Here is a 23,901-nt window from a genome sequence, read left to right as displayed (position 1 = left end):
AAGTGATGGTTAGAAGGGGAGGCTAAGAGTGGGATTTATATGACCCTATAAGTGGAACCAAAAATGTTTTCCGTGATGTCTGGTAGCCATTACGACAAGACCTGTATTTTATGATGCCATTCTGAAACGGATAGTTAAGGATGACAGGAGAGCTGCTGCTATAGCTGACAATACCGTTTCACGTTTTTCAGCCAAGTACAAAACACAAAGGTGAAATAACGACAACAAGTTACATAACATTCTTCCCAAGGGGGACAATCCACCCTAAAAGAGACATATTTATTTCCCACAGTCTTGGAACTGTTCGTGTCTACATTTGCGAACATGAGCAATTTCCCCAAAGCTAGAATTGACATAGAAAGCTAGGGGCCTCTTGAGGACGTCATCAGGAGACTAAGATCTCATACGTTGACCATGAAGGGGAGAGAGACCTTGCTGACACGGTGGCAGCACCTAAATGGATCTTACAGGGTCACAGGCTCATTCTCAAGAGGTAGAACCTAGAAGGTATAAATTAGACTTCTTCATCAATCAGACAACATTTCAATCCACGATGGATCTTCATCAGGTCAATTAAAAAAAACACGACAGACTCCTCACCTACTGGGAGTAGACACAGCGGTGAAACTCATCACAGTTATTGTTGCATTAGGCATATATGGGCTATAATTAGCAGGGTGCCTAGGGGACATACATAGAAGAGATGATATTCATAGGACCAACATTTATATAAAATACATCAGAAATGACTTTCATATCCATGAGACAATACCAAAAAAAACATATTATGATATGTGGGCTGTATGTGGTTCAATTACAAATATGCAAAAGACAAGAATTACACAGGGTAGTTCACGTGTAAATAAGCAGTGGTAACTCTTCTTTGTTAGTAAACCAGATATATTTCATACCTAGAGCTGACATTCATGAGAAATGTCTCATTTCACTTCCTTGATTCAAACCTTCTGGAGACGTAGTTTGTAACGTGTGCATGTAATCACCTTCTCTCCTGAGCAGTGCTGTAGATCATCAGTGTTGCCTCCCCTTCGTGGGGTCTTGACATGCTCTATAGACGCTTTCCCTGGAATTCAATTGCTAGGGGAAGAGTCGGGATCCAAATGTATTTCCTGTCAACTATTGCGTCAGCAACCTTTGCAACAGGAAACAAACTTGGGTCCTTTTATAATATATATTATCATTGTGACTTTGAAAGTGTCTAAGGAAGGGACACCGTGCCTCTGTGAAGTGCAACGCCACTGGACTGCGTTTATCTCGAGTGCGTGTGTGCGTATGTCACTTCTGTGTTCCGCCATCCTGGTCCTTAAGAGGTCTTGTAGTCTTTCCTATACATAGGCAAGACCACAAGGACATGAATAACTTTCTTTTGAGTACATGTGCTAGTCCCTCTTATTTGAATGTTCATGTGTTGTGTGGGTGGTTGTATGTAGTGCACTTTGTAGTGAAATTACATTGCATGCACGAGCCATGAGGAATTTCCTCATCTAGAAAAGTGCCTTGTCTTATAGGAGGCAAATCTGATTTTAGCAACAATCAGAGGGCGTTTATAGACTACTTTGGGGGGAGGGGTTAAAGATATTAGATAGTTGTGGGTCTGTGCTTAACCCTTTCACTAGCACACTATGGAAGGTTAACCCTTTCACTACCACACTATGGAAGGTTAACGTTAGGTTATGACTATAACCAAGTTCTGTTAGTTAGGGCGATGCTTGGCTTCGCCTTCTGCACTATCTCGCGTACGTGCACGCGTACTGAATAAACCACAAATGTACCTCTAATACCAGTATTAGTCTGACCACACCCCTCATCAGCTTACCTTCATAAGCAGGTGTGTGGTCACCTGCTCTCCTCCTTCCCAAGCTTTCACCACAAGGTGAGGTCAAGGGCTGCAGCGGCCGTCCGAAGCCAAGCATCGCCCTAACTAACAGAACTTGGTTATAGTCATAACCTAACGTTCTGTATCGTTAGGGCTCAGCTTGGCTTCGCCTTCTGCACAAGGGAGGCCAAGCGGAGCCACTTGGCTGACAAATACACCCCGCTGACAGCCCCCCAAAACCATCAGAACAGGGAGGGCCGAGCCCCCCCGACCCCCCCTAATGGAGGGTATCCCCCCTATTAGAGGCTTCACGGGAAGGCGACGGACCCGACCGTGCGAAGAGCTCTCAAGCAACTTAACGCACAGGGTGAGCAGACCGTGGCTTGACCCACGACTACACACACGCACAACCCGCATGCCACCCGGGAACGAACGGAGGAACAACCTCGTTACTGCCCCCAGAATCACGGGGTCAAGGGCAAACCCAACCCCGTGGCAAGGCCGTAGCAGCGGAGCACGAAGGAAGACCCAGACCCACCAAAAGGACTGGACTCCCTGGAATGGGGGCCCGGAGAAGTCCATGATGCCAGCATCAAGACCCCACCAGGTGGGCACGTAGTGCCCCGCCCCCCACATCGCCAGCGTATTCGGACAAAGGCCCCTCAGTTACTGCACCTGGTATTCCCAGGCGGAACCAACCAGGCCAGTAAGCCGAGCGGGCCCCGTCCCCCCAATAGTACACCGCCTGGCACACTGACCCTGCAGAATAGGCAGTCAGCATGGCCGTAAGCACACAAAAAAGGTTAACCAACGGAAGCAGGCAGCGCACCGGGGAAAAACCAGGCAACAGGCTGTTAACCCTAGCCTGGAGACTGCGGACGAGACAGGCGCCAGAGGGGACAGCTGAACACAGCCGCCCGGCGGAAGGAGCGTAAGCTGGCGGTGTTGCATGACCAAGCCTCCATTTAACAACCCCCACCCAGAGGGGTCGAGGCAGAGAAGGCTGACACGATTGGCAGACGTCATGAACGTGCAGGGGCACCCTCAACCGGTGAACCCGGGAGTTGACACTGCTCCAACACACCAGGGAATCAACCACCTCGGTGTTACCCAATGCGGTGGTTGTTCCTATAACCCCTCAAGAAAAAACTCCAAAACACACCTGCGGGTATACACCGGCTATACCGCAGTACAAGTGTTTCAGTTTCCAAAAAGGGTTAACCCAGGCCTACGGGTCGCAAACATCACTTCGGACCGGGCCTGGCGGTACGGGAAAGCACAGGGTCACCAGAGGAGGTCAAAAAACCACCCCCACAGGCCCCTCTTCGCCACGCGTGAGAGAGGAGCGAAAAACAATGGAGAACCAGCCCCTAAGCACACCGTTCCTGGTATTCCCCGGCGGTCTCCCAACCAAGTACTAACCAGGACCAACCTGTGTAGCGGCCGAGATCCGACGAGATCGAGCGCGTACAGAATGGCATGGCTGTAAGCCATGACGACAGTGCTGAGTAAAAACATACCCAACCAGGGTCTCCATAGCGCTTAACCCTGTGACACCCAGACCGACCTGGCATTTTTCCCCCTGAAAAAAGCCCAAGTCCCTCAGGGTACCAGAACAGCAGATCTGCATCCCCGGCGGACAACGGGTTCAACTGATCTGGACCAGCGTGACCAGAACCAGTCCCGTGCCCTAACCACGCCGACATGCCCCAGGAAAAGGGCAGATATGCGTGTTGATCTTAACATGAAAAGAAGGCGCCACCCAGACGTCGGGACGAACCGCGCCTGGTGGCCCACCCCAAGGGCGTGAGACCCCACTACATATGTTCAGATCCATCCCGTCATCATCCCCCAGACATGAACGAGGATCCGTCGACAACCCACCCAGGTCATGGGATGTGGTCGCCGGAAGAGGAAAAACCCCCATCTCAGTTGCTTTATAAAAACGCTGTTTCAACCACAAGCAACTAAGGCGTGCCAGTCAATCGCCTGTTTACAGCGAGCTAGCACTATACGTGCGTCGGGACACACCCCCATCAATGAACAGGCTATTTAGACCTGCCATTGAATCCCCAAGGCGCCCAGGGGAACGACAAGAGGGGTGTGACACTCCCTAACTCCAACACTTCTGGAATAGAAAGAAGGAAGCATCAACAGTATGTATCCCAGTCTACACAGCCGGGGTAAAAAATGTTCACATTTTTACATCCCACCACCCTCCCATAGGAAAGAGACGGGGATCCCCAGAGAGACTTCCCACGCGAGCTGTACAGATTGAAAAGAATATATTGCACCTTGAGCCATGTAAAAAACTGGTTTTAGGGCCTCCGGGGAAGAGGCACCGAACCCATACACACTCAATAAACGAATTGAATCGAATATACATACAATAGAAAAGGACCCTTCTAGAGGGTCCACTCACTTTGACAATCTGAGGAGGAAGGCTCTGTACTCTGATGGAGGCTTCCTCACATGGATCACATGGAAGAAGGAGTCCGAACTCACAGAAGGCCTGAGTAGGCGCTTGGTGAGGAGGAGCCCTGACCACCCCCCCTGAAAACAGATCCATCACATGGACCTGAACAGCACACGGAAGTCCTACCAACAGAGACGCGCACGGTGACGTACTCTATGGCGGGGGAATTCCTGCGGTGCACACGCCCAATATACCAGGCCGTGGGACCAGGAACTCCCTCCCCCCCCCCCCCCCCCCCCCCCCCCCGTAACGTGCCGAACCGCCACGTGACGGGAACCTTGAAGGACAGGGGGTGTACCCCTGACCGACAGACAATGGGGAGAGGAAAGGTTACCAGTTCACCCCTTTACGACCCCACACCCATGATACGACGTAACGACAAAAAGAGAATATGACACAGTCATAGTCAGCTCTATGAAGCGTTTCACAGCTCCACACAGCGCACGAGCTAACCTGCTATCTGATTTTTACTAAGGAAAAACACAGAATAGAGAGGGCTCTAAGAACCCCGGTCCAACATACACATGTGCTTCTGTGGCCAGTACAACCCAGTTGTAGGTCACATGACACACACAACCCATCATCATCACAATGAGAGAATACATCATTCTTGATTAGTATCGACCACAGGCCTTGCTAAACACACATGACAGCAACCAAACCAATTTCCCTTTAGGAAATAAGTTTCTCCAGCAGATTTAGCACAACCTCAGCAATCAAGCTGAGAGTTACATCGTATCCCTACCACACAAAAGACACAATTAATGCACAACATGTCTGATAGGAGGTGATAAAGTCCCCAGGGAACCGGGGGGGGAAAAAACACAATCCTCCTATTTTACCCTCAATACGGCCAGTTAAAACAGGAAAACCTGTTAATGTGTGAACTCACTGTCCATTGTCATTACAGTCTGAGAAAGAACATTCTTTTACTCACTCGTCACCAAGCATAGCTTCATAGGTTAGTTGCCTTAGTAGTGAGTACACGGTACACATAAACACCATGATGTTTCTCACACAACAACCAGATCAATACATCACGACCTGCACGGAGAAGCTACTGCCAGTGACAAAAACAGCTCACACACAACCCGCAACGTATCTCAAATGCATTGCAACAACACACGTTTTGGGAAAAAACACCGTCATTCACAATACATTTAGCAAGGTAAAACCAGAAGACGTGTTATGAGGGTCTGGCCAACCCCGTACCTGCCCGGAACGCAGATCAGCGAAGTGCAGTCACAAGCGTCCCGTGTTGTTCGATCCGGGCAGCGTCGCCGCTCCACCAGTCGCTACAGTCCTCTTTGTTGACGCAATCCCCGTCTAGGCTCGGGCAGGGTTGACGAACATCCCCTGTCAAGGATGACGTCGTGGTCAAGAGTGTAAAACATGTTAAAAATCAAAGCACGTTCAACAGAATAGCATCAAGCTAACGGCTGCTCCAGCCGTTCGGGTGCTATCGCTTCCGCTCGCGAGACGCCGATCTACGACGCACGCGATCAGGAGCGAGCTCCCGGCGGCGCGCGAGAAGCCAAGCTCCCCGCGCCAGGCCACCGACCGGCTAACCGTAAGCTATGAACATGTAAACAATGACATAACACTCACCCAGACAGGCCGCCGTTCTGAACCCTCCTCACTTTTTAAGAGAAAAGAAAAAACAAGACGTCAACACCGCTTCACAACGGTGACAATAACACGTCCGGCGGAATCAGCACAGTACCAACTGGCCTGTATAGCTGACTTTGAACATGAATCTGCCGCTATCGCACATTACATGCACATATCCCCTCGTGAAGGAATACTCTCATTTGGATATGAAAGATGGGGTCTTAACACGGTGACAGAGAGAATCCACTCGTCCAGAACACACAGGGATCACCAGTGTCAATGGTCGCGGCCCACTAGTTAAAACTATAATGGTCGCCAGACCAAGGCCTTCTGTCGCCTAGACGGCTAAACAAAGGACCCTAGCCTGGGGCCGGTTTCCATAAACTTTGTCTAGTAGCCCCCATAGCACTAACAGACAAGTGGAGCCCGCCAGCAAACACTACTCACCCAACCTGGAACGCACCGCTCCTCACAACAGCGGCATGTCCGACAGTTCAGCTGTGGCCTGACAGGTTTCACCCCAACAAACACAGCAAGGAACTGCAGTTGAGAAGCATGCAGCGGCGTGCTCCCAATACGAAAACCGGTGGAGGGTTTGTAGAATGATCATCATCTTCTAGACACTCCAGTACGAAGACAATATCGCCGTATTTTCTCGAAAATAGTGAGAGAGAAAATAAAGATATGATGTCAACGTATCCTTGTTTCCCAAGCTGTTCCTAATCCAATTTCTTCCATCATGGTGTCAAGTGTGGGGATCTACCGAGGCACTTCTTCCTTGTGGTGAAAGCGAGAAGGAGGAGAGCAGGTGACCACACACCTGCTTATGAAGGTAAGCTGATGAGGGGTGTGGTCAGACTAATACTGGTATTAGAGGTACATTTGTGGTTTATTCAGTACGCGTGCACGTACGCGAGATAGTGCAGAAGGCGAAGCCAAGCTGAGCCCTAACGATACAGAACCGTCTGTAGTGTGGTAGAGAAAGGTTAACCGTCAGTAGTGTGGCAGTGAAAGGTTAACCATCTGTTGTGTGGCAGTGAAAGGTTAACCTTCTGTAGTGTGGTAGTGAAAGGTTAACCTTCTGTAGTGTGGTAGTGAAAGGTTAACCTTCTGTAGTGTGGTAGTGAAAGGTTAACCGTCTGTAGTGTGGCAGTGTAATGTTAACGGTCTGTAGTGTGGTAGTGAAATGTTAATGGTCTGTAGTGTGGCAGTGAAATGTTAACCGTCTGTAGTGGTAGTGAAAGGGTTAACCGTTTGTAGTGTGGTATTGAAAGGTTAACCTTTTGTAGTGTGGCAGTGAAAGCGTTAACCCTTTGTAGTGTGGCAGTGAAAGCGCTAAGCCTTTGTAGTGTGGCAGTGAAAGTGTTAACCGTTTGTAGTGTGGTAGTGAAAGGGTTAATACATGCCAATGTTGCCTAATGATGTTTTCAAAATCCTTCCCTAAGGGTAGAGAACTGTAGAAAACAACGTGTACTTGTATCAGTTGGTGTTCTGTGTTTGTTGATGAGACACTCTTCTTGTGTAAGATCTTTGTACTTTGTACTTTGTACTTTGTACTGCATTGGTCCACAGTTCAGGGTAACCTTTCTGAACCCATTAAGTCTAATTCATCAACTTGCTTTTTGAAGTCTGTTGTTTTACTGCAGATTCTACGAATCTGGCTGTATTGGCTAAGAGGCAGCGTTCTTTTCAAATGCGTGGGATGAAAATAATCAGATAAGAACATGTGTCTGTTTTCTTTCAATATAGATAATCTGTCACAAGGCTATGGCCTTCTCGTTTTATTTGTGAGTTTGAGGTGTTCGTGGCAGCTGTTCAAATATGAAAAGAATGAATTAATAAATAAAAACTCCATTAGAGTCTCCTCAGAACCCTGCCAAATCATAAACTACATATTGTCTCTCTACAGATTAATGTGCTTTATCAGGATATATATTATCAGGGTTTGCCACAAAATCATTTTCAAAAAGTGCAACAAACTGGGGATTTTTACTAATTGTACTACTTCCCCTTGGTCCCTTTTACGTTCTTCTCGTTCTTCTCAAACATTAAAACATTCTTTTTCAAAACAATCTATAATGTGCTGCGTGCCGGGCGAGGCGTCCCGAGCGAGGCGTCCCCAGGCAAAGCGTCCCGAGCTCTTTGACTGAGGAAACGTGTGAGAGCTTCTAAACCTCCCCAGTGCTCAACATTAGTGTATAAGCTTTCTAAAATTCACGGTTACCACTTACCAGTGTAATTGTCCTCGTCTAAAATCTTGAATAGATTTTTAAAAATATTAATCATCTCCATGGAATCCTCACACATTACCCCTACGTTATGAGGGGAGGGAGGTTGTGAATGATTTCAAGAAGAAGTCAAAAAAACTTGACACGTTCTCAGCAAGTAGCTTTTTGTGGATTTTGGAGAAGAGTATAAAGAAGGTTCCACCTTCGTGCACAAACACTCTTTTATTTGTAATCTCCCCATTTTCTCCAAATTTTCATCAGTTTCTTTTTTTGCAACCCAAGAGGTGACGTCTTTATCTCTTGTTGTGGGAGATTTATAATATAATATGAGCAAATAACTTTCTGAGTCCAAAGTTGAAATAAGAAATAGAAGATAGATTTAATTCCTCACTTGATCAATGATAAGGAATGCCCAGTTGGAAATCAGACCAGTGTAAACTAACGTCTGATCACAAAGTGAGCGCGAAGTCTTGTTTGAAAACACAGTTAATACACAGTTAATACATGCATATGACGTAGACGATGCTGGAAAATCACCCTGAGGGTTGGCTGAAATGACTTATTATGACTGTCTTTTAAGGAAACAAAGCAGTCCCCATAACAGTGTGACTTACGGCCTCATAGCATTCAGGGTCTAATACACTTACAAGGATACAACCAATATTGTTGTGACTGGCTAAATAAGTGCTTCTCTTAAAGAGAGACGCACACATTACGTTGATATAGATGACAGCCCCTCTCATACAACACCACAATGGTATGATAATATATTTCCACAACACTCTGTTATATCATATTTCACTGCCTACAACTGTCCACACACCATAATGAAATAAAAGCTCATTTGGATGTAAAAAGCGTCTCGTCTCTTCAGGACATTACAGAGTGGAGCCTGCGTCCTCAGGTCTTCTAGGGCGTAGTAGGGATTATGTCCATTCAATATGGGAAACCTATTTGAGTGCTTGCATGGTGGGATGTTGTTACAGAACATACTCTTGTCTCCGCAGGTGTATCCATGCAGCAGCGACAAGGAGTGCAGCGTGGGCAGCTACTGCCACAGCCCGCAGCAGGCCCCCTCTCGCTGCCTCACGTGTCGCCGGAGGAAGAAGCGGTGCCATAGAGACGCCATGTGCTGCCCTGGCAACCGCTGCAGCAACTGTACGTAGTGAAACAGCTCTCGCTACCTTCATAGCGTATGGATTATTTCACTATTCCAAAGCTATGTCAACAGAACATTATTATTGTCAAAAATAATGGTGATTTTGCTATATTTAGCTATTGTAACGGCTGACTGGTCAATTAAAAGACAGGGCTTAGAGCTTGTTCCACTCCACCAATGCACCTGTAACAAATACTTTTTAGAACAAGATAGGTCTGCTCACTCTGCCGTCATCCTGATAACGGCAACTAACCAGACCAACAAGACCTGACCCCCTTGTGCCATCCAGTGGTTTCTGGAGTCCTTAGTCCTTGTGATTAATTTTAAACATCTTTAAAACTCACATTTCACCTCCACAGATAATAATTTTACTCAACATAAAATAACATAATTAATAATAATAATTTAATTATTTTCTCTGAATATGTTTGTTCTGTAGCAAGTCGTTTGGTTGTTGCCGCCATCTTAAGCTTTACAAACTTCTCCATTCACTCCATCTCCTCATTATATATAATATAATATATAATATACAGTGTCTCTGGTTAACAGCTCTTGTTGTTTTCAGTGAGAGTGAGTAGAAGTTAACCTCTTCTCATGCGATAGGAACATGTATTCTGTTTACATACTGTAGTAACATGATAGTGAAATAGGACGACAGTCTGTTTTGACCGCAGGGTCCTATAGAGACCTTGCACATGAATGCTTGTGTCGTTTTCTTACTTCCAGCATGGCTGCCTGTAATCATTGGTAACCACAATATTACTATTCTACTGTGACTTGTTTACAGGATCCAGTAATAAGATACCAAATTATTATGTTTTTGTTGATATATTTATCGTAAATTGCCACACAGCAACCGTTGTTTTGCACATAGCAACCATTGTCTCAAAACAATGCCAACTATGTTACAGGCAGCCATGCTGGAAGAGAGAGAACTACACAAGCATTCCGTGCAAGGCCTATATTGAGCTATCTAGCCTAAAGGCCTGGTGAGAGAGCATTACATTTGAACCATGTCGAACACATGCTTTCAGACAGACCTTATATGTCCAGGATGGGCATCCGTAACTTCGATGAAAGGGCCCATTTAGCCATGTTTATGCCAGAGCATTTCACTGTACTTCTCTTCTCTTCTCTTCTCTTCTCTTCTCTTCTCTTCTCTTCTCTTCTCTTCTCTTCTCTTCTCTTCTCTTCTCTTCTCTTCTCTTCTCTTCTCTTCTCTTCTCTTCTCTTCTCTTCTCTTCTCTTCTCGTCTCTTCTCTTCTCTTCCCCTCTCCTCTCTTCTCTTGCCTCTGTGTGTGAGGGCCACAGATAATCTATGCTGTAATCAAATGCAAGTGTTTCCAAACGCTTAAATGTCTCCACACAACATTTCTTACTCTTTATACCATTTATTCAATTAAATACATACTATTGCTTGTAGGTTTTGAAAAAGAACAGTTTGGTTTCTGCCTGCACTGACATTGCTAAAAAAGAAAGAAAAAAAGATTACAATCACATGAAAACTGTAAGTCATGGAAGTCCTGAAAGGACCAAGCAAGTACTATATATGTTAGGAGTGTGTCTACAGATTTTCTTTTAAGCAGTTGTATAGCCTGCCTTTAAACCCTCATGTTATCTCAATACTGCAGTTCAACACTGAAGCAACATCGGTCTAAAGATCAATGTTAGAAAAAGTTAGATTTTGACACCTTTTTGGGCCCAACTACTAATAGACAGTTAACAGCCTTCAAAATGTCCGTTGGGGGAGTGCCAGGAAGCCATCAGTAGGATGAAGCACCCCAAATCCTTGACCTTTAACTTGTTTGCTGGAATGTTTTATGAGGTTAAAACAGGGTGGAAGTCTGCCAGGTCTTACGTCTTATTCCTAGACTTATAATATTAACATTCCTTCACTCATCCGTCTCCAGATATATGCGTCCCTATCTCGGAGAGCGTGCTCTCGCCTCACATCTCGGCTTTGGACGACCATAACAAGCTCTCGACCAAGGACCACGGCTGGAAGAAAAATGGGAAAGCACATGTCAAGCATTCTCTCAAAGGTAAAGATCTGATCTACGACCCGTCTCTCTTCCCCCGTGTCTGCTAAACATGTTTTCCGGAGACATATCCCCCTCTCATCCCCACTGTCTCTTCCGATTTCCTCCCTCTCGTCTTCCTCACCGAACCAACCGGTACCCGACAGCTGAATCCCCCCGCATTCTGTTATTCACTGTCTGCGCGTCCCGCGGAGCGTGTAATTGGGGGACGCCAGTCCACAAACTACTGCAGTAATTATCCCTCCGCTCGTATATCAGCGGAGGCACTCAGCCCAAGGCGCAGCGCGAGGACTCTGGAAGAAAACCACAATGCCCCCGCTGTTTCGGCACCTACATAAAACAGGCGTACAAACACCCTCATTGACAGCGCCTGCTGTCTTAGACACAAGCGAGAACCACAGAATGTAGGTTTGGCGCGATACGTGCTAATAACTCACCGAGCCCCCCGCTTGGCACCCGTTTCACCTGACTGTAGTGAATGTGGAGCCCCTGTCAGGGTCGTCCATTAAGCCTCTGCGTCTAATGAGACACTTAAATGACTCAACTATAAACGTGCTCTCAAGACAACATGAGCCGCTGAAAATACTGAAATCGGTATGAAAATGGCACAGTGTTGCCATAAATGGCTATAAATAGAGTAATTTTGAGTAAAGGCCATTTATTTTTATTTGCACTTGGTCTTATTCCCTCATCTCAGAACGCTGTTCGATTGCAGTGACCTTTTTGCGAGTGCACCCCCAAAAACATCATCATCTCTAGCAGTCGCGGACTGGGACCATAATTCCTACCGGGAATTTGACTCAGGCAGGCCAGGCCCATACCCATACCCATACCCACCCAACATAATGACGCGTTCCTTACATCTCCGCGGCTTCAATATCAGCATCCAAATCATCCATCAGACTTATAGCTGTTCTATTTCACGGTCAGGTTCCAACAAACTGTCTTCTTTAACTCCCAGCAGTACATCCAATAAAGTGATCAAGTGATCAACATCCGGAGTTTCCACGTCAATTTCAATGTCCATCTGATTCAAAACTCGTGTAGTAACACTTCTGATTGCGCCCCGCTTTCGTCTCATTCTTTCAATTTTAGTCCGACGTTCGTCTTCTTTCGGCAGTTGATCTCATCATGATTTAAATTAATAGGCTTGTTTGAGATTGGCATAACCACTTCGAAGCAGAGAATATTATGTACAAGGCGGAAGAGCCCCTCGGAGCTAAACCAATCAGAGAGGGTCTTCGCTGTACGCGGGCTAGCCAATCAGAGAGCGTCTTCGCAAACTGCGGCTACGAAAAAAAATCACGCATTCCTGCCTGCTTGCCTGAACTTATATATGCGCAAATAGAAACATGTATACCGACCTGGCCTGCTTCGGAGTTCAGTGGCCTGACTGCGGGCACAAACAAACACATTTAAAAATAAAAAAAAAAAGCATTTGCCAGTCTGCCAGGGCAGCCAGGCCATGCCAGTCTGCCAGGCCACTGGGAAAACTCCCGGTGCTCCTGATGGCCAGTCCGCTAGTGATCTCTAGGATCTGGTGCAACAGATACAGCAAGCGGTAAAAAAACGAAAAACAAGGATGATTTATTTTGCACACAATCTCACGCATCATCCAAAAACCCGAAACAATTTAGCACACATTCATTTAGTTTGACATCTATTGAGAGTAAATTAGTTTGAATATGACCACCAGTGATGTCATCAGTGCAGCAACATAGATATAGATATATATAGATATAGAGGAGAAATAGTGATACCTTGTCTTATAAGGACTGCTACCTTATAATCTCATTGAGCTGTAATTAACACAACATGTTAATTACAACACAATTACAACACAAGGATTCAATATCCCAGATGACATCACTGCTGGCCATATTCAAACTCATACAACTGTCTAACTAAAAGAATGGGTGCAAAACCTTTTTGGATGTGTGCATGTGAGATTATGTACAAAATAAAAAAAAAAAGCTTTTTGGTGAAGTGCCCCTTTCACTAACACACTACAGATGGTTAACCCTTTCACTACCATACTACAGACAGGGTTAACCGTCTGTAGTGTGGTAGTAAAGGGTTAACATTCTGTAGTGTGGTAGTGAAAGGGTTAACCCTTTGCCGTGTGGCAGTGAAAGGGTTAACCTTCTTTATTACATGGTGTTTTAACATTCGCCAAAATGCTTGATTGTGATTGGTCAATAGCGCTCGGTTGCCCCTAACAGCGGTCAATTATTTCTCGATAATTCACCGCTGCTACGGGCAACGCGCAATAATGACCGCTGTTAGGGGCAACAGAGCGCTATTGACCAATCACAATCAAGCATTTTGATTGCAGTCACGAAAGCTAAGCTCGGTGTTCCAGAACGCTGTGTCGGTCAATTATTTTGTGACAATGACCTCGTAGCTATACATTATCCCTTACGTATTGTTGCAGTGAAAGGGTTAACCATTTGGTAGTGAAAGGGTTAAGGCTTAATACTGATGGTAGGAGCTTCATGCTGAAACAACTAAACAGGAAAACGTGGTGTTGTCAGGGGTATAGCTGATTTGCGTGTTGAAACAGCCTCTGGCAAGGGGTAATGTGCATTCAAAACTGTTTCACAGAAAACCTGCGTGACTAAATAACATGTCTAATAAATATTTGTTGTACTAATTACACTTTTGAAAGAGTAATACAAACCTCCTGCCAAGAATATCAGGTTGTACTCAAATGGGATAATTTGGTTAATAAATCAGGAAATGGTTTGCTTGAAATCTATAGAGGCTTAAATGCATTTCCAGTCTGCTAACGTAGCCAGGGTTGGACTAACCTCTGCGTATGGAAGCCATAACAATGTAATTGTTTTGTTTTTTGTTGGCAACACTATACAATAAACTTTAAGATCGTTCTTACATGCTGGGTGATATCTGAGAGGGAACATAGCCAATCTGTAGAATAGAGGCATTGCACAGAATGTTTGTGTACTGTAGCTCTCTTTCTTCCAGTATGGCTGACTGTAACCATGGTAACCACTTTTGAAAATAAATTGCCCTATTTCTGAGCAGCGGTAGAGAAGGTAAAACACTGGAAAATCATGATATTACTGTTCTACTGTAACTCGATTACAAGATCCAGTAGTAAGACACCAAATTATGCCTTTGTAAATATATTTCCCATTATCAACAAACAGCAACCGTTGTCTCTTCCATTGAGATGTACAAAACAATGGTTGCTATGTTACAGGCAGCCATGCTGGAAGACAGAGAACCACACAAACATTCCATGCAAGCCCTCTATTGTTGTGCAGGCTATATCTTAAGGCAGGCTTTTTATCTTTGCCATTGGTTCTTTAGCTGCAGTGGTTGCAGATGAGCATTTATAGTTCAAGCCTCAACGCTAGCAGTGCCCTCCATGCAGTTAGACGGCATTTTCGCTTTCAAGTATAAATGAAGCTTTACTCTAATCACAAATGATACAAATAATACAGCCTACAGACTTGATATATAGAGAACTACAGTATTAATCTACATTATTAGTTCAGTCAGGAACACCCTCTTCATAAAGATTATAGTTCAACACGGTCTCATCAGAAAACGTAAATAAAGTACTAATCGACCGCAGGAGAAAAGGTACATAATTGTTATAGCCATAAGTGATATATTTCGTTATTGTATAAGTAACATATTTACTTTTCGTATCGTTGAAAGTCCAAAACAAACAGCACGGCCAGGAGGTAAAGGCTGCCAGGAGGTAAAGGCTGCCAGGAGGTGAAGGCACACGCCTCCCATGCGAGCATCCTGGGCTTGTTCCCCAGCAGGAACTAACGTTTTCTGGAAACTTTAAAATAAATTTTTGTAAAATACGTCAATATATTACAACTAGTGCTGTCAGGCGATTAAAAAAAGTAATCTAATTAATTACAGGATTTGTAATTAATTAATCTAATTAATCGCATTTTAATCGCATAACCATTTTATGCCTGATATTCTATATTCTATAATCATATTTCAAATAGCATGTGTCCGGATGGCAGAATTCAGTACTGTATCTACAAAACCTTCTGTTTAATCATCTTCCATCTATTAAATTGCTTAGATTTTTCAGGTCTGGTCAATTTGAGCATGGTGTTATTCACAGTCAAAGATTAAAAAAAATTTATTGATATTCTCATTTGGTTCATTACAATTTACTCTAAATAAAAATGTCATTCAATCAATCTGCGCGGTGATTGATTGAATGACATTTTTATTTAGATTCTTTGTGGATCTAGCCCACAGTATTTCTGAATACATTCCCTGAGATTCATAGATGTCCCTAGAATCAGATACCAAGAACATGCAAATGGACCATATTAAAAAAAAAAGTCTGTAAATGTGTATTCTACACACATGGAATAAATGAGATAAAAAAAGAAAAATTATAAAAAAAAATATATATATTTTTTTCTTTTTCTTTTTGTAATTAATTTTGAGTAAATTTTCATAACGCGATAATTTGCAGTGTAATTAATTAATCTAATTCATGCGATAAACGGACAGCCCTAATTACAACATAACGTACAATATGTACTTTTTTCCTGTGGTCGATACGTACAGTACTTGATTTACATATGTTAACCCTCCAGTCACCCTTGTCGCAGTTCTGGTCAAAAATCCCTTTTTTTAACGTGTGTTTGTGGATAGCGTTGGCTAGATTTTATGCATATGCCAAAAAAGTTGCTCAGTATCACATCTTGGACTCACATTACAATAATCCATGTTTGTTTTTTTAAAACAATCTCTATTAAGCGCGTGAACAACAAGTGTCACACCTTTCACCCTAGTCACAGAACTGGACAGGTTAGGGTTAGGGGGTTAGGGTTAGGGTAACCCTAGGGCAGGGGTCGGCAACCTGCGGCTCCAGAGCCCGCATGCGGCTCTTTAGCCACTCAACTGCGGCTCCCTGGTCAAAAATATATAATTATATATATATTTTTTTTTGTATCTCTTATTTTGGAGATCGAGGTCATACTGACACTGAAATGAAAAAATATTTCATCAACTAAAATATTTAGTCAACTAAAATATACAGTATGTCACACCCCACGCCTCTCCCTGCCGTCTGCAAGTTTAATTCAGCGTGGACAGATTAATTTGTTTTCACGACTAACGATGCAGGCTTACCTGTATGCCTGATATGTGGTGAGAAATTTGCGAACAACAAGAAATTTACTTTTTATTTGATAGATTTTCCACAAATAAGGGAAGGACTCAAATATAACTGAATAGTTCAGGGTTTTATTTCAAAGTCGGTCTACAGACACCAGTGTTTTGTCTCCTCTTCTGTGTTTTATTTAAAAGTAGGTCTACACAGCCAGTCTTTTTTCTCCTCTTCATAAGAGTTTGAGGTTTTCCTTTGTTATAACAGGTAAAAACAGCAATAAAAAGTCAAAATTTTCTTTTTGTTGCTTTATAATTCCATTAATGCAACAAACTGTGCTATAAGTATAAAGTACAACTAAAGCACTGTCGGTTGCTTAGTAAGTTGACAGTGGCACAAGACCACTGCACAAGACCCGCGGAAATATCAATGTTTATAGAATGTTTAATAAAAATTCCCACGGTACTGGCCATCCTCTCAGTCAAGAGAGCACTCGCAAATATGCTGCACATAACACTAACGGTGCGCGGTCTCGTGCCACTGTTGGTCGCTTAGTTGATGCTCACCCCTTCGCTGTCTTGCGCTCTCTCTCTCTCTCTCTCTCTCTCTCTCTCTCTCTCTCTCTCTCTCTCTCTCTCTCTCTCTCTCTCTCTCTCTCTCTCTCTCTCTCTCTCTCTCTCTCTCTCTCTCTCTCTCTCTCTCATTCATCACGGTGGTGAAAAAAGTTAGTCTGTAGGCGTGTATGCTTTACCCAACCCAGTTGTGTTTCCGGGTGCGAGTTTTGCGCTCTGATTGGCCAGGTCATGTGACATGTGCGCCAATCGTGGGACAGCAAGTTCTGTGCCTATTTCCGGGTCTAACAGCCTGCAAACTACCTGGCGTTCTATCGCCATGCTCTAAGACAAACGCTAACCTTAACCAACTTCGAAAGAGTGCCTAAGCTTAACCGTCGAAAGAAGGGCAGGCGTTCTATCGCCATGCTCTAAGACAAACTCTAACCTTAACCAACTTCGAAAGAGCGCCTAAGCTTAACCAGTGTAGACACTTGCGGTCCCACGATTGGGCGTACATGTCACATGACCAGAAATGACCTGGCCAATCAGAGACGCGGAAACACAACTGGGTTGGGTAAAGCATTCACGCAGTCTGGAGCCCTGATGCGGGGTCCCCCACCCCCCCAAAAAAATGAACAATTGCAGGTAATTAATATTACATATCTCTTGTCGTGGAATTAACACAACATTATGCATACTTTTGACAATAAATAAAATAAGAATTTGTTCTTACTTGCTTGCGTGGTTAAATAAAGGTTAAATACATAAAAGAAAAAAATATTCAACCGATACCGATAATTTCCGATATTACATTGTAATGCCAATATTGGCAGATAATATCAGACATCTCTACATAAAAGTGAATTGTACCAGAGGCACATTATGCATGCCATGCCACGATCTTCTCACATAACATGGAGCCGAGTCTCTGTATCCACGATTAAAAATAGAGATCCTTATACAACCAAGCTTTGACAATGGATACAAACTCAAGAGACGGCATACATTTTAGGATAATAATAATAATAATAAACTTTATTTGTATAGCACTTTTCATACAGAAGTTGCAGTTCAAAGTGCTTAGTTGCAGTTCAAAGTGCTTATAGTGAAACGTTATCCTTTGATAAGCTCTGACATTATGTCCAACATATGAAATCACTGTTGAGAGGTGTATCCCTGTTGCTCTTCAGCAACGTAGCCCGCACACAGCTGATGTAGCTGGTAAAAAATAAATGTTGCCCCGCTGCCCTCGCCCCCCTCTTCTGTGCCGCGCCCCGTGAAGTTAAGCCGTATGAGACACACATCCTCTTATGATGTGATACTGTCAATATCACAAGACATAATAAGCCAGCATAGCATGTAGGCCTATGTAGAGTAGGGGACATATCTAGATGATGGGATAGATTGATACAGGTGGAGGCTGGTGTGGAGGGAGTTTTACCAACACCATGCAGCAGCAGAGTGCAAAGCAATGCACTGATGAGCGAGAGGCAGAACACCTTCAATGGACCGAATTGTTGTCAAGTGTTATAGCCGTGTTCAATTACAATCGCTACACATCTCTGATCGGCTGATGCCGATTGTCAGACTCACACATGACTACCGCGTCCCGCCTGAACTGACGCTAAAGCGACATTTAATTATGAGTTACTTAACTCATTATGCTCTGGGCTCCGACCGGCACCAGGATTCTGAACCGCTAGCCTGCCCGAGGTGACAGGATTCACCAGAGTTCTAAGTACACCAGCCTGCCTTGGGCTTTATCTGTCACCTAACATTTTATGAATTAATTGTTGATATTGAATTGAACAATGAATTGTTATATTGCTTGGTGTGGGCCTAATCTTGCATGTGACTAGCGTGAATGAGCCTGGCTGTAATGTCTTGTGTGGTTTTATAGAGCCCATTCTCATTCAAATATCTTGAGGTGAGAAGTCACCCCTTTGAAAATGGCCATGTCCATGACATTTCCCTCCCATCAAATTGAAGCTAGCTTAAAGTTGATTAACTTCAGAGCAAAATCGACCCCTTTGTCAGTAAACTACAGTAGCATGACATGGCAATGGTACCTCTGCAATTCCTCAAGATGTCTAGTTTCATATGGTACCAGGACCTTCGCTATAGCTTGCAAAATGAGCTCACTAGAGCCATTTAAAGACAGTAATAAAAAGGCGGGAAATCTGTAACATAAACAAGGCAGGCTGGGGGCTCAACATTCCGGGACCCTCAGGCAGACTGTGAGCCGAGGTGTTAAGTAGTAAATTAGTTAATGTTCCGCTGTTGATTATTAACTCCCCTATCCCCCCCTGTCCAGGGCACGAGGGCGACCCCTGCCTGCGTTCATCGGACTGCTCTGAGGGATACTGCTGCGCCCGCCATTTCTGGACCAAGATCTGCAAGCCGGTGCTGCGGCAGGGTGAGGTGTGCACTAAGCAGAGGAAGAAGGGCGCTCACGGCTTGGAGATCTTCCAGCGATGTGACTGCGCCAAGGGCCTCTCGTGCAAGGTGTGGAAAGACGCCACCTCCTCCTCCAAGTCCAGGCTCCACATGTGCCAGAAGGTCTGAGCAGCAGGGCCCGCTTGCTGGCTAAGGCCTGCCTCTCTGTCTGCCAGGGGAACACGTTTTTTTTTTTTTTTTTTTTTTTTACAGGATGGGATCTGTGACCCTTACGGGAGAAAAAAAGGAATAAAAAAAAACGACAGAGACTGAAAAAAGACAGAACGGACCGACCTCTCTGCTCGGCAAGCGCAGAAGGTTCTGAGACAGTTTAAATGTGTTTGTGGTGAATGGTTTCCAGTTTTCGCCCCTCTAACATTCTAACCCTTTGAGATCGGCGACTATTATAAGTTTAGTTGCTCATCGACGTCACTGTCCAAACTTTGAGCATTCTAAGAACTTTCAGGGAGCCCCGCGGTCAGCCTCGGTAGACCCTGTGTTAGGCGTTGGGACATTTTACAAGATGGAGCCATAGTAAATATGAATCTCGTCAGTATCACAGACACACCTAGACTGTGTCAAGAAAAAGCCATAACGTTCCTATACTTTCTACAAAAAATACAAATAGTCTCTTGTCAACCAATTACTCAAGAGGATATTCTCATCAAAACAATGTGTTTTTTGCCTTTGTTTACTAGATGGGCCGGAAGTGATGTCTCTGTTGTTACTGTCTGTGTTGTTGGCACATTTCAAACTAGAAGAATGCACTCAGTAGAGCACACACCGCTGCCAAGGCTCCACTTTGCCGCTAATTTCACACACACAAAATATATGATTGGATCTGGCGGTCATATGGTTTAGTTTATCAACAATCAAATGAATACATATTGATACCATCAGTGGGATATCTCAATGGGACAACACATTTCAAATGTAATCATAATCGGACAAGCTGTTCGAGTTCACGTTTTGTGAGGATAGCACCACCGTGAGGTCAAACGACTCGCCTCACAGGGCTCCTCACTATTGGGAGGATAAACACATTGGTAAACAAGTGTGGCGCAAATCGGACAAAGCGTTCACATGTAACGCATTGCTTCCTGTTTACCATGCGTTTATCCATAATACAAATTCTAATTGTATTTGGTGGTCAGACATTTTGGCCAATAATGTAAATAATACACGCAAAGATGTCGGTGGACTTCATACAGTAGGTCCTCTTTGGCAAATGTGTTGTCCATGAGGAGCCGCATGTCTGTGTATCATTCTTGGGACAGTATGACTAACGGCTCAGGAGAAACACTCAATTCCAATTGGGAATTGAAAGTTTTGCCTGATGGTGGCACTCGAGGAAAAGGTCACCCATGGTGGTCACCAGCACCTATAATACAGTCGCTATATTGGCTATATGCCATCCTAGAACCTAACTGCATACATCGTACACAGACATTGACTTGTGTTCTAGTAACCTGTGACTTAATATGATATATAAACACTTTTTTACCAAAGAAAGATCCTTTACAGTAGAGCGATGGGTTTCATTAATTCCAGTCATCGGTATAGCTGTTCACCCAGTCTATACACCAACAGATAGATGAAACATTGTTTCCATGGACACAAGATTGACTTTGATCTACAGTACAGCATCTGTTGTCGTGACACAGTGTACATTTGACTCTATTCGCCTTATTCACTTCACTGCTATATTGGTCAACTTTGATGCAATGGGGGCCCATGGATGCAGAAGCGCCTATTCACTTCGAGCACCAAAAGAGTCAAAACAGCAGGTAGACAGAATTCCAACCTCATGATCACCTGGCTTTTTTCACTGCCCTGTTGTTTTTGTGTTTTGAAATGGAAGTGAATTAGTCATTAGACATTTCAACTCTATTGCACCCTTCACACATGGAATGCACAGAGAGGAAATTGGTATCTATCTTCTTGTCTGACTTTGGTGAAGACAGTAAGCGCATTTCCCATAAGGAAATAATGATGGCGGGCGAAGTGAATGAGGCAAATAAGAATACATAATTTTCTTTGGACCCAAATACATACAGAAGTGATGTTAAATGTATTGCAATTAACCATATTCACATGGTGGCCATTTTGCTCTAGGCGGGAACAGGGTGGAAAGAAATTCTGACCTGAGCATGACATGAGCAAAATGGCCACCGTGTGAATATGGTCAATGGAGTCAAATACTGTATACAGTATATACAGTGATTTAACAAAGCTATAGCGGTGTTGCACTTCCAAAAGACTGATACCAGACTCCGTTTCTCATATAAATCACCTCCAAAACCTGGACTTGGAGTAGTACAATTGAAGGATATAGTGAAAGCATAATTATTTTCCATTCATACAGCCAACAGTAGCTACAAAATGATGATATGTGGAGAATACTGGCTGTAAGTAACTGCAAAATACTCAGAATATCATTGCTGATTACCATCGCATTTTCAATCTGTATTTACTGTATGCAATAGATTTCATTTTTTGGCATGTTTGGGGGGGCAAACATGTCTGCATACTTTTTTCCTCATGGAAAAATACTCTGCCGGTTTGAGTTTAACTGGATGTGAAAAGGTACCTAATAATCTTCTCAATGTCTCTCATGCAGTTTAATGTTAGATGATTTCATCACGTCCATGCAACAATATGAGCGTCTCCTTCTGTTTTATTTTGCCTTGGAGCGCTAAGTACACCTGTTTTGTAATCATGAAAAAAAACATTAATAAGCTCTTATATTGTAAATAGATTGGAAACAGTCAAAACGTATTTAAGAATGAATGTATATCATGTACATATTATAAACATATGAATACTTTAACAGCAGAAATACTAGGTGGGAAGGGTAAAAGGATGAGGCTGGTTAGATAGAATCTAAATAATGTAGATCAGGTACTGCTTAATGCATTATGTATAGGCAATTACGCATGGGGGAAAGACATTAATAATATGTCGTTGACTGAAATTATGAACTGGATGCATTTGGAGGATATTTCATGTAATAAAGTCAAGCGGATCAACCTCTAAAATACTTTGTGTAAATGGTGTGTAAATGACATCCAGAAATATATCCCACTAAACAATGTTGTTTGTGTGAATACTTTCCACTGATGTGTTTTTGTTTGTGTATTTACAGTGATGACTGAATAAAAGAATGTATTTTGTATAATTGTCTACATGTGATAGTTATATTGCCCCAGAGTGGATTGACAAGATGGCCCAGGGTTGTTAATTGTTCCAACTTATTTTTTTGAATTTTCGTTTAGGCCAAAGTGAATGTTAAATGTGAAAATATACAAAAACAATTGCATTATACAGACCACAAATAGGCTATAATACATCAAGGACAATACATACATTTAAAAATATACAATTCAAAAATACAATTAACAACTACATATTTATAATAGTGCTGTCAATCGATTAAAATATTTAACTCGATTAATCGCATGATTGTCCATAGTTAACTTGCGATTAATCGCAAAATTAATTGCATTTCTTTAAATGATATTTAAACAGATCTTTTTCAAGTTCCAAGTTTTAATACTCTTATCAACATGCGAGTCAACAAATGCTTGCTTTTGCAGCTATTTAACACAAAAGGATGACCCTCATGCATTGCAAATTTGCATCAAATTCAAAACAGAGTGATGCACAAAATTACTTAAAAGAAAATAATAATTTAAAACAATGAATAAAGTGTGCATGAAATAATAGGGGAAAACGACAGGAACTCTCTCACACACACTCTCTCAGCTTTCTTTCTCTCTTGCCCCTTCCTCATCTCTCTCACCCCCTCTCTCTCTATATATAACACACACACACTTCAGAAACAAACATAGTATCAATGAGAGCATCAATAATACACCTGAGTGAAGTCTAGTAAAAAATAAAAATAATAATAATAATATTTGTTTAGTTAATCGTCAGTTAAAAAAAATTGTGGCGTTAATAGAATCGGGCGATAACGCGTTAATACCGCGTTAACTTTGACAGCCTTAATTTATAACCATAATAAAACATGCAATATATGTTGATGCATTCTAATAATTCTCATAACAGGTTATTATTATAAGATACAAAAATATTTGCATAATGTCTAATCTTTTGAAATAACAAAACAGCTGCATACTACGTGCATCATTATGCATTCATCTAAAAGCAATAAAACCAACCTAAGCAAGATATTTTTATTCATTTTCAATATATACATAAACGTAACAGCCAATATATATTGTGTATCCAGGTTGGAATCTGTGGTGCCTTTAAACCTGGCCAGTTCAAGAGTTTAGTCCCATCCCAATGACTTTGATTGACAGCCTAGTGTGACCTAGTGTGATTCTACCATGCTGCCTTAGGAGTGCACACACTGTTAACTGGACCAATCAAGCGGAAATGGATCTACAGTATAGTAGCTCCTGGAGAAGTTGTAGTTG

General features: G+C 43.2%; 1 protein-coding gene across 1 annotated transcript in view; it reads left to right on the top strand.

Annotated features, from left to right (window-relative positions):
* Positions 1-22,533, top strand: part of dkk2 (dickkopf WNT signaling pathway inhibitor 2) — a 31,333-nt gene extending 8,800 nt beyond the window's left edge. Inside the window, exons 2-4 of the mRNA XM_084318509.1 lie at positions 9,157-9,307; positions 11,219-11,350; positions 19,335-22,533. Coding sequence (XP_084174635.1) covers positions 9,157-9,307; positions 11,219-11,350; positions 19,335-19,585 — 534 coding nt within the window. The 3' untranslated portion in view covers positions 19,586-22,533. The remainder of the gene's footprint in view (positions 1-9,156; positions 9,308-11,218; positions 11,351-19,334) is intronic.
* Positions 22,534-23,901: the final 1,368 nt, after the last annotated feature.

Source organism: Notolepis coatsorum (assembly GCF_963971535.1).
Source record: "Notolepis coatsorum genome assembly, chromosome: 7".
Classification (NCBI taxonomy): Eukaryota; Metazoa; Chordata; class Actinopteri; order Aulopiformes; family Paralepididae; genus Notolepis; species Notolepis coatsorum.
The sequence above is the reverse complement of the archived record's forward strand: the minus strand, read 5'-3'. Positions and strand labels throughout refer to the sequence as shown.